Source organism: Amblyraja radiata, chromosome 34 (assembly GCF_010909765.2).
Source record: "Amblyraja radiata isolate CabotCenter1 chromosome 34, sAmbRad1.1.pri, whole genome shotgun sequence".
In the NCBI taxonomy this organism is placed as follows: Eukaryota; Metazoa; Chordata; class Chondrichthyes; order Rajiformes; family Rajidae; genus Amblyraja; species Amblyraja radiata.
In genome coordinates, this window is record NC_045989.1 from 12,340,393 (window position 1) to 12,352,565 (window position 12,173).

At 39.4% G+C, this 12,173-nt stretch overlaps 1 protein-coding gene across 7 annotated transcripts in view; it reads right to left on the bottom strand.

The window, feature by feature from the left end:
* The window catches only part of morf4l1 (mortality factor 4 like 1), a 40,405-nt gene that overhangs the window by 9,603 nt on the left and 18,629 nt on the right, over positions 1–12,173 (bottom strand). For 6 of the 7 annotated variants that reach the window (XM_033050477.1, XM_033050482.1, XM_033050479.1 and 3 more), the window contains 6 exons: positions 11,598–11,684; positions 10,502–10,582; positions 8,538–8,563; positions 5,792–5,880; positions 3,671–3,772; positions 1,199–1,290 (listed from right to left, as the gene is read on the bottom strand). In XM_033050477.1, coding sequence (XP_032906368.1) covers positions 1,199–1,290; positions 3,671–3,772; positions 5,792–5,880; positions 8,538–8,563; positions 10,502–10,582; positions 11,598–11,684 — 477 coding nt within the window. The remainder of the gene's footprint in view (positions 1–1,198; positions 1,291–3,670; positions 3,773–5,791; positions 5,881–8,537; positions 8,564–10,501; positions 10,583–11,597; positions 11,685–12,173) is intronic. The other variant, XM_033050478.1, reaches the window with a different exon arrangement.

A 12,173-nucleotide genomic window follows, 5' to 3' on the forward strand; every position in this document is an offset into this window, starting at 1 on the left:
GCAGTTCCATTATATTACATTCAAGATGGAGATTGACAAACATTCAAATTGAACTAGAGCAAAGGGTCATATGAAAGTCGTGCTGTAGCCAAGATTGAATTATCCAAAATATTATTAAAGGATGGAGCACATGGGAGGGGTCAATTGGCCAAATAGTTTTCTAATTTTCCAATATTAAAAAGAATCCAATCCATACAGGTCCATATTGTTTGCCAACAATTCCCAAAAAATTGATCAGAATGTTGCAGCTGTTCCTTTATTCCAAAGAATTCAGTAGAGGGAGGACAAAGCATTGATAAAGTGAAGGAAATCCAAATAGGAGAATGGTCAAGCACGAAACAAAGATAAAAGCCAACAGCAGCTGATTTAGAACAATATGGGAAAATAAAGAAATGGCTGTGAAATTAAGAACATTGGTCTTCATGAAGTATACAGAAATGTTCTGTGCAGACTCTCAAACAATCGCTATCTTATGGTAACTACAGAATTCTGAAGTGTTTGACAAGGAAATTGCAGAGTTCTGGTGTGTAGAACCAGAGATCAAGAAAACAAGTGCTCTGGAGAAAGGTTGTGGGTGAGTAATTCAAGAGACAGAGTGTGAGATATTAATGGAATTGAGAGAGAGATAGATTAATTGAAGAATCAAAGGATATGGTTAGTATAGTAACAAACTCCAGAGTAAAAGAACAGCCATGTTTGCATTTAAGACTTGGTCCTTCTTCTATTATGTGATACCAATAGAATGTGATCCACAGATATCTTGACAGTAATAATATCTACACACTTATTTTAGTTCTGATGAAAGAACATTGAAATGAAATGTTATCATTACTCACTCAGATGCTCTCTGGGCTGCTAAAAGTTCCTAGCATTTTTGTTTCTTTCAAAAACAAAGAGATAAACATCCATTTTATTTTTGTTTTCAAGCAAAACCATTCATCCAAGGTTGAGATGTGGAACAGATTCAAGGAATGGTCACCGATTGTCAACCCTAATGGGTCAGTCTTTTTCGAGCATCTCAAGTTGCCAAAAGACATTTTCGATCTTCAAGAATGCTATCCTTACCATGGCAAATAAAACCAGGAGGAAGGGAGCTCCAGAGAAAGGTCAAGCCTCTCTAGAGATCCCAATGAAAATTCCAGTATTAGCTTCTCAGTATTTTAAAGTTATATAAGACAGCAAACATAAATACACTCACTTGTTATTGTCAGTGTTCCCACGTGACTTTTTGTAGTTAGCATACTCTTCCAGAACAGTGTCAACATTCTTTTTAGCAGGCAAGTGAAACAGCTTTAAAGACATATAATTGCTGGTTAGGATGTATAGCCATATTACAAATACATGAATGTTGGTCAATACAAACCTGCAACATTCATTCTCAATTATTAAAAGTAACAATCTACTCTACCAATTAATTGCAAATATATTTAAAATTCTAACCATATAAACAAATTTGTAGTTCACCGATCACATCTATTATTTATCCAACCTCAGCAATGTTTATTTTCCGCGATGTAAAGAGTGTAGTAACAATGGTCAAAACTCAAAGCAGTTTTACAATATGTTTTAAAAAAGTGGCTAATGTTTACGAACAATGCCTCAAACGTGTTAACTAATAGAACATAAAGAAAAATGTCAAGGAATTGCAAACATGTTGCACTTTTATATCATCTTGCAAGTGAAATGTACCTGGAATTAGAATCAGAGGATAGGGCCCATACAGTCCACCTCATCTCTGTGGACCCTGCTACCAATCTATGCTAATTCAAATGCCTGCGTTAAGCCATTCCTATCCAAATGCCTTTTAAGCATTGTAATAGTACAGCGAGTCTCTGGGTTACAAGAGGTCTATCCCAAGAACTGTCTGTGAACTACTTTTTCTGCAAGTCAGAAACAACTAATTTCAATGAATGCTGGTTAACATTAAAATGAATTTATTGTCTTTCTGTGTCATTACAATGGTGCAGAATCAGAAGGTCCCACATTGAATGGCTAGTTTTGATGGCTTTAAAGTGTCAATTTATGTTACATGGTTTGATAATGTTACAAATGTCAATTGAAGAGCTTTATGCTCTAAAGTTACTGAACTAAAGAGATCTGAACTATTGGAGCATATTCACGTGTTGAAACATATTATTGAAACCTTATCTCATTGACTACCTTTCCAAAGAAAAAAATTTCATCCTTATACAGTTGAGGATTAAGAGCCTGTCCTCTGACCAGTGAAACAGCTAAGTATCATGCAGCTCAAGAGACCATTAGGGAGGGACAGCAATATCAATGCCCAACAGTTGATCATTCATACACGCTCACACACATCCATCCTCAACAACATATTGGACTTACTCTCCCTCACTGTAAAGCCCATTAGAAGTATAATAGCTTTGACCATATCTTGTGCAAAGTCAACTTCTTTATTGACCCCCTGACTAAAGAAACATTAGGTACTAAGCTCAAACCTTCATTGGTATTGGACTGACAAAGCAATATTACGGTTGGTTTCAAAATGTAAGTCGTGTCCTGTCCCCTCCCCCAATGAGCTAAATATTAGGAGACAAGGAACTGCAGATGTAGGAACATTCAGGTTCCTCAAGAGAAGGTGCCCAACCTAAAATATCACCTATTCATTGCCTCCACAGGTCCTGCCTGACCTGCTGAATTATTCCAAGCTTGTTTTACTCAGTGAAACTTGTGAACTAATCATTTCTAAATTATTTTTTTATCCACAGTTGCAAACCAAAGACTATTTTACTGTATGTTATGAAGTAATAAATTGAGCGCATTTAGATGACAAAGAACATTTCCGGTAATATCCTATTAAGTAACTGACTATTTTATGAAATTACTTTCTAGATTCAATTGGATCTGGGAGTTGAATTTAATACATTTTATCAGATGTAATATCCCCAGGGAAATCTTTTGTTTTAAGAACAGCGGTCATCACTTGCAAGATGCTTAATCCACACAATTTGCTTAGAGTGTGATCTCAGAGGCAAAAACAGATTACTGAATACCAAAGTTATTTGGAATTTCACCTTTCTATGTACAATGAGAAAGGAAAAATGTGGGCAGCTGCTGGAAAATAAAAGGTAGTATTGGCACATATAGCTCACAAGTTTACAACGAGGCAAGGCGTTTTGAGACTTCTTCTACCCTGCCCCAGAATGTGACGCCACCACCAAACTGTACTGCCTGCAATGCATTTGTGACAGTCGTTAAACGTGTGGCTATAGGGAAATTGCAAGTTTGGTGGTCTTTACTGCTTAAACATTTAATGGCAGTTTTGCTTAGAATTAGGACTGAAGCCCTGCAATCTTTCCACTCCATTTCATTAGTCTAAGAACAGTCTGAACCCAAGATGAAAGACAATACTTGCTAAACAATAATACCCTATTTTTTAACTTGAGGCCCACCTAATAAGGAAGCCCATTTCAACAGAGTAAATGCAAGGGATCCTGAGCCAGGGCCCACAACAGTTCATCCTGCCTGAAAATCTGAGGTAAACCAATAGAGGAATTTAAAAAAAACTAAAATCACAAAATATTACATGAGGTAGCAGCTCCACCTACCTTTCCATTAAATGCATTTTTACAATTTATTTAAAACACTCCCTGTAGCTGCAAGCCTTACTCTGTCGTTTAGGTTTAAAACAAATGGGCGCAGTACTAACCTGTTTTTGACGAGTGATCAGGTCCCAATCATCCACGAGCCATGGTTTCAACTCCTCTGGTATTTTTACCTTTACTTCAACCCTGTTCATAAATGTCTCCTCCTGCAGAAGTCAAAGAATTGCCAAATTAAGGATCCCCTCAGATATGTATTTGACATCCATTTTGCAGTGCTTTCAAAATTCTCCATTCGCATACATAGCAATTATTTTTGTTCATTACTACAATTAGAAAACAAAATGTCCCCACTCATGCTCTCTCAAAGCTGTGACCAGATGAGGGTCCATAGGTATAAGCACCAGGTATGAGTTTGAAGGGGTGCTACGACTGTACTCCAGCACCGTATACAGATATCTGGTTAGAATCCATCCTGCATTATTTTATTCAGTTATAGGAAGGATATTTTCACCTTGTGATGGACTGCAGGAACCATTACCAAAATCATACTGGAAATAATGAAATGCTGGAGGCCTGCTCAGGTTGCTCAGATACATTTTATATTCCTGCTGAAACTTGGAGCCTTATGTTCAGGGGTGATCTGGAAGCATATTTTCACATGGTGGAGGCAGAAAACTAAAGATCTCTTTTCCCACAGAGCTACGGAGTCAGGGGAGACATCGGAAAATCCCAACACATGGGATTAGGGATCAGGAATATGCTGATGGGGCATGGTGATTAATTTATGTGACTAATGTGGCCCAGAGGCCACATTGTTGATCTGTATACACACACATCTACATACTTTCATTGGAGCTGGGAATTTTAAATTAAATAGATACATCTGAACTTTATCCAAAAAAGTTTCAGAATGATTGTAAAATGCATGTTCACTTTTGGCATTCTTATCTGGTACAGTCCATGTGACTCCAGACCCACAACTAACATCTCAGTTCCAGGGCTGTAAAATATAAGAATGAAATGCTGGTCTGGCCAGTGATACCAACATCACTTGAATAACATTTTACTCACACAATCCCTCTTCCATTGCCTACCAGAGGTTCACGGTCACATCTGCAGAACGAACAAAAGCATTCCCCAAAACTGTCACCCAATCTAAGTTTGGTCTCCAGATGTGGAGGACACTGCACCATGAGCAGCGTATGGATCTTTCAATTTAATATCCTGTATAAGTAAATAACTGATGAAGTAAATATCCCGTATACGTAACTCAATAAACAAATGACAGTCACAACAAATTAATCACAAATTAATATTTGTTGGTGTTGCTTTGGAATTAACAGGTCTGCCCCAGGAGTTGCCAAGAACTATTCGTAACCCAAACAGTTCACGTAGAAATTGCTAAATGAGTTCCCTCCATCAAACCCATCCCACCAGTCTCCCAAATACTGGGTGTACACAAGTTTGGCGTTTGTAAGTTGCCGGGTTTATGTATACTCTACGACCATCAAACTGTGTTTATTTATTCTCAGAGAATATGGTGAACCAGTCCCCTTGACTGATGAAAGTATTAACATTTTGTAGGGCTCTATGCCACCCATTCCATAGTGATCATGAACCATAAGACAAGGGGAAATAACACCCTGTCTTTTCTCCTCCTGCCAAGGAACAACATCCAAATAAGCATGCTTACTTGCAACTGTCTTTGGGCAGTGATCAGGAGCCAAAACCATCCGTGACCCGTCATCTCCTGAATTAGATTCAAATTGTGACATGGACTCCCACTTATTTCACATTGCCAATTCCCACTACAGTTGAGATAAGTTATCTCAAAGTTGAATCCAGAACATTGAGCTCTACATCTTGATTGATCGGGTATCTCAATGTGACAAAGCTCTCAGACAGAGGGAAGTGGGCCAATTGACTACTGAAATAACCAACATTAAAATGCAACATTTTGAAAGTATGTGCGCTAGTACCAGTTTTTAAAATGCATATCTTTCTGCAATGTTCTGTATGATAGATAACACACCACATTAAGTGACCCATCTCCACTGGGCAACATTGATATATATCAGCACAACGAGGCAATAATGCAGTCATGTTTGGATTTTTAGGTCATACAGTAGTTAAGAATTAAATTTATGCCAGCTTAAATTCTGGCGTTGCTACTGGATATTTGGCACACATTCAGTCACTATGTCACATTCCAACAAACTACATACACTTTCCATTGTGGGGTCCACTCTTGCCCTTTTCTTCCTGGGTGGTTGTGGCGTTTCACTGGTGCTACTTCCATCACCAGCTGTGGGGGCTAAAATAAAAAGTTAAACAGCTTACTTGCAGGCAATTTACAGCATTGGTACTTAAAAAAATGTTAATTAACAATTTTTTTTGGTAATGTCATTGTCTAATCCATCTGAAAGTTACAACACATCGACAGTTTGCAGACAGGACTGTCAAAGGTTTAGGCCAAAGTATAATGTGTACAATCATCTGGTTAACCACTGATAAGTGCTGCACAAACTGCCTAGAAAAATGGTCAAACCAATCAAGAAGCTGTAGCCATCGGAATACACACATCCCAAGAAGAATACCAGCAATCAATCTTGAATGTGCTTGATTAATACGAGTATCAGCTAGGCAGTTTGAAGACTATTCCAAAGAGAGGAATCCAATATTTGTCAGCTTACTTCATTCTGCAAATCCTCCAAACCCCAAGCCCAAAATATTTATTGGATCTTGGAAATCTACAGAAGAAGTTGCCATTTGATAAACATGCGTTCCCACCCCTCCCCCCCCCCTGCTGCGGATGTAGCCTGCACCCATGTCTCCCATGTCCCGTAGTTCTATCCTCACTCCCCCTCCCTTCAGAAGGACAAGGAGAGAGTTACCCTGGTCTTGGTTCTCACCTTTCACCCCACCAATCTCTGCATCCAATACATCATTCCCTGACCTTTCTGCCAACTGCCAGAGCCCCAGGTTCGATCCCGACTACGGGTGCTGTCTGGAGAGTTTGTACGTTCTCCCCGTGACCTGCGTGGGTTTTCTCCAAGATCTTCGGTTTCCTCCCACACTCCAAAGACGTACAGGTATGTAGGTTAATTGGCTTGGTAAATGTAAAAATTGTCCCTAGTGGATGTAGTAGGGTGTTAATGTGCCGGGATCACTGGTTGGCACGGACCTGGTGGGACTAGCTACGTTCCCCTAAGACAACACTTGTCCCTACACCACCTCTCACCTCTATCTTGGGACCCTGCAATTTTCCAGCTGAAGCAGAAGATCACATGCACCTCTTCAAACCCTGTCCTCTGCATCCATTGTTCTCAATGTGCTTTCTGTTACATCGGCAAGACTAAGCATGAACCAAATACCTGCGCTCAGCCCACCAAGGCTTGCTGGATCTCCCAGTTGTTAACCCTTTTTGTTCCCCTTCTCATTCCCATATTGACCTTTTGGTCCTCGGCCTCCTCCATTGCCAGAGTGAGGTAACAGGAAAACTTGGAACAGCACCTTGTATTCAGCTTCAGTAGCTTAAACCCAATGGTATGAACTTTGAATTCCCTAATTTCACGTAATACCCACCCACCTTCTTTCCCTCTCCCCCACCCTGTCGCACACAAACGTATCCCAGCATTTCCCACCCCATCCAAGCCACCCTGTTCTTTTTCCCTCCTCTGTACGCTCATCTACCATCCCCTTTCACCCATATCTGGCTTCACATTTCACTCCTCTTTCCTTATCTGACAGCCTTTTGCCCCCTTTTTACCTGTAACTTTGTCACTTACTCCACCCATCTACCAATCAATCCCCCCACCTTTATCCACCGATCGCTTGGCAGACTTTGTCCCACACCATCTCTTTTCCAGCTTTTTCCCTCGTTCCATTAGTCTGAAGAAGAGCTCCTACCCAAATCATCATCTGTCCATTCCCACCACCAATGCTGCCTGATCTGCCAAGTTCCTCCCACATGTTTTTTTATACAATATTCCAGCATCTGTGATCCCTTGCATCCCCTGATCACCTCTGTTGGCTCCAAGTCATGTTTGGTCCCAGAGCACCAGCTTTATTATAATTAGCAACTTTTCTGATAATCCTCTGGATCCTAACAATTTCATTAAAACGTTTCTCCCAATTGTTCTTCTGCAGTTCATAATCTGACCTCTATTATCCATTCTCCAAAGAGAATTGTTTTTCTCTATTAATTCTATCACATATTGAAAAAGGCCAATATCGTTTGCCCTTCTGAAAGCTTTAAGAGAAATTCATCAGTCACCAATCTTTTCCATATACAGCTTCAGCCACACAAATGAAGAAATCAGTTAGGCAGTGATAATGTTGATCACGTCAAACTGGTTTTAACATCACCTGCGTCAGACCTGTATTCAGCTATTAATCCCAGTATTATACAGATCAATGAATTAACAAAATGGCAAAAGACTATGCAACTGAGAAAACAGTTAAATGCACTAATGGATGCTCCTCAAAATTAAAAACTAGACAATGAAATAATTTGTGCTATCATTTCAATAATTGACAGCAGTGCTACAGCTAAATCAATTAAGCACTGTAGGTTACAGTTAGTGTCATACATAGAAGACACTAATAATAATTTTGAAAAGACTGGGATGTTGCTCTATGTATCATTGCAAAGGCATCAGTTAGTAATGGCATAATTATATTTCTGAGATCAAACATCACCAAGAGTAAAATAAATGACCCTATTCAAAATAATTATACGGGGATGTATTACATCTAGACAGAAGCAAGATGGGGACTTCTGATTAGCATCCCATTTGTAAGAGTGACAGTCTCAGGCTTTTATTGCTCAAGTATCTGGTCCCACCTTAATCACAGCTGACACAAGGAAGAAACTAACTCAAGATCTTGTATGCAAGCCATAACATTTGTCAATTGTTCGAAGGTTCTATACAATAGCGAAGATTTGAATCATGTTTTAAGCAAGCTTACCTTTCTGTTTATTCTTCTTTGTTTTTCTGAAATAAAATAAAACATTATGAATTGTATGTCAAACATAAATGCAATTCTTTAGTCTCAATGAAGAAACACTTTCAAATGGTAAGCCAACAAATAGATTTTTACTGCAATGTGAAAAAATGCACCGCCATTTGCACCTTGCATTGTATGCAGGAAATTAGTATGAGAAATCAAAACTAATAGTCATTGCAACAGACACGTTATCTTATTTAATAATCTTGCTGAAAATCAGGTTCTTAATTTTCTTTCTGCTGGTTAGGGACATGGGGATTATGTCACTGCTACAATAGACATTTCTCCTTCCTATTCCTCAAATATCTCGCTCTATCCTTTATATAGCCATAGGCATTGAAGAGACTGCCAGAGCAAACATTCACTTGGAATGCATTCCATTAACATTATTCTCATTAATGAGCAAGTAACCTGTTTGTGCTACCTTTGAACGGGTGCAAAATGCTTTAATTCCATTCACGACATTTTCTCAGTATGATTTTACATTTCATTTAAAAATTCAATGTTATTGAAGTTACTGCTCATTTTTCAACTCACGGTTGCAAGATGTTCATTTTCCAACATGTGCAAGTAAAATATTTCTATAAATGTTTGCATTTTCCCTCAAATCATCCACTTAACAATTCTAGCAAACTTACAAGGTTAACAATATTTGTGACAATTTTTTCATCCTAGTATATTGGCATTTGGAACATGCAGACAATCTATATACCTACGTGAAGGCAAGGAAAGAAGGATGATGATGGGACACATCAAATGTTTACTCCTTACGTTGAAGAGTTTTCAAATGAAACAGCAAAAATTTGATTTTGAAATTCACTAGGCCTGGGTCTCAAAACATTCTCCTGTCGCAGACACGTTTAAGTTGTGTATCTGGGTCAACTGGCTGAGTGCTTGAAGAGTACAAGAACGTTTCAAAGGAACTTTCTGAAAGTTGAGTTCAGTAGTTTATTTAAAAATCCAAGCAAAACCTTCCTCAAATCAGAATGCCCCAAATATCAGTGTTTAAAAACCCCATCTCACCCACCAGAGATGAGCATTATGAATCTGCAAGTATGCGGATATTTTAACAATGGATGCAAACCTAATTCTTCAGTAGACTTTGGCATGTTGTTGAATAATCTCTTGAATTCCTACAGGTGTATAGTGGAAAGCATACCGGCCTGGTTCAGTAACTCAAATGTTGAAAAACAAACAAGGCTATAGAAAGTAGTGGACATTGCCCTATCCAGCACAGGTATTGACCTCCCCACAAAGGGATCTACAGGAAACACTACATCGAGGCAGCATCTAATATTAAAAAATCCTCACCACCCTGGCCGCACTCTCATCTCACTACAGCCATTAGGAAGATGGTACAAAGATTTGAGAACAGTTACCTCCAGGATCAAGACCCGCCTCGCCCCATTAACCATTAGGCTCTTGAACCACTCTGCACAAACCTTCCTCAACAATGCACCACTATGGATTTTGCGTACAGTTGATTTATTTATATCAGCTTGCACTATTGTGGTCTGGTTACCCAGAATAACTGATAAAGATACAACAAACAATTATTATTTGATTACAATAATTTATTTGATGTGTTGTTGCATTGATGTGCTTGTAGAGTTGCAGCTGGTAAGAATTTCATTGTTCTGGTCCTGATGCATATGACATTTGAGCACTTGACCTGCCTCTATTCAATCCAAACTGTCCACATTAACGTTCTGCAGGAGTTATCTCCCACTCCACTTCATCTCAAAACATCACCATTTTCTTTCAAGCCTTTCGCCCTTATTTATCTACATTCTATATATTAAAGCCATGCCAATGGCCTCAAACGCACAATGTGGAGGTGAATTCTCGCATCTTATTACTATAGAAATGCTCTTGAATTAGCCCATTAATTTATTATCATATATTGATAGATCCAAGTCACTTACATTTCAACATTCTTTTGTTGCATTGTGGAAGCCTTCTTGGCCGGTGCAGCGCCCCTCATCTTGCCCTCTGCCCATTGCTCTCTAAATAGTTAAAAATGAAAACACACGGAATGAGGCGCTGCTTAAACATCAGCATTAATAGTTTGGCGATTCATTCATTTATACATCATTAAATATTCCAGTTCCACGTCATCCAAATCCACGATAAACTGTTTTGTTCACATTAAAATTGAAAGTACATTATGGCAAACTCAGTATAATCATATTCTGCTCATAACACGCTCGGCCAATAAGGCAAGTTGTATTGCAAGCGGCCATATTTTAAAAAGCGCCGTTGTCTGTAACAATGTGGGATATGGACATTGTGAAAGTTAATGTGTAAATAGGATGCCCTCCTGCTTCACATAACTTTACTATTGCATTCTGTCCTTAATAATTCTAAGGTTCAAGATGGGAAATTATTTCGTTTTTTCGTTTGAGTTACACAACCCAGAAACAGGTCCTTCAGCTCAAAGTGTTCAAGTCGACTGCCCATTTACTCCAATCTCGTTTTATTCTTCCATTATTCCTGTCAACTGTCCCAAGTTTCAATAATTCACCTGCATAGCAGAGTTAGCCATTTGACAGTAGTCAATTAATCTACCAATCTAGTCTTAGAAAATGGGAGAAAATGTAAGCACTGGGAGGAAACCCATCTCACGAGAAAGTGCAGATTCCATACAGACAGCACTAGAAATCAGAATTGAACAAAAGTTGTTGGAACCGAGACAGCAGTCCCAATCATCGTGCCCTCCTTCCTTTTTAATGATTGCTGTTTTTCTTAAACTTCTCAGAGTTTTCAATTCGGATATAGAATGGCATAAAGAATTTTGGTCAGCTCTTCTTGTACTCCATGCAACAGTGTGTCCAGTTTTCTATGATAACGCTTCCTGAATGGTTTTGAAGGCATTTTATGATGTTATAGAGGCTTTAAAGAGATTGCTGCTTGCCCAACAAATTGAAGAAAAAGTTGGCTTTATCCTAAAATGTTTAGTACCCAAGTCCCTTGGCCAATAAGTGTAATTTCTTCTTTCATCAGTACCATTCACATACTCACTGATTAGCCTTTTGTAGTTCTTTCTGCTTTTGCAGGTTTGTGTCCACATACTTCAGCACTCTGCTTTCTGGAACCCATTCATCCCAACTAAAAACAGAGAGAGAGAGATTAATAAGACAAGACGAAAGCAAAGTATTAGAAAAAATAAATCATCTTATCTGAAAATGTTATGCTTTATTTCTTGACATTACGGAAAATGTTTAAAAATATCAAGACTCTGAATTTAAACAAGCAGCTCTGATGACGTCACAATGGGTCTGCTTCGCACGGCCTCACGCACACAATCTTCCACGCGCCTCAAGTGACATCACCCCCAACCCCTCCCTCCCAGGTTATTCAAAGGACGCATAAAGAACGAGCCCGGAATTGAAGTCGGGCCCTGTACTGGAGCGGCCGAACTCGTGGTCCTTGGGTCGACGCCCGCCCGTCGCCTGGTGGGGAGGCTGCTGCTGCGGACCACCCTCTATGCCCCCCCCCCTCTCAGCCCCCCCTCCCTCCTTCTCAGCCCCCACTCACCCTCCCTCTCTTTAGCCGCGCCTGCAAAGTTGGGGGCTATGCGTGTGGATAGGGCGGGGG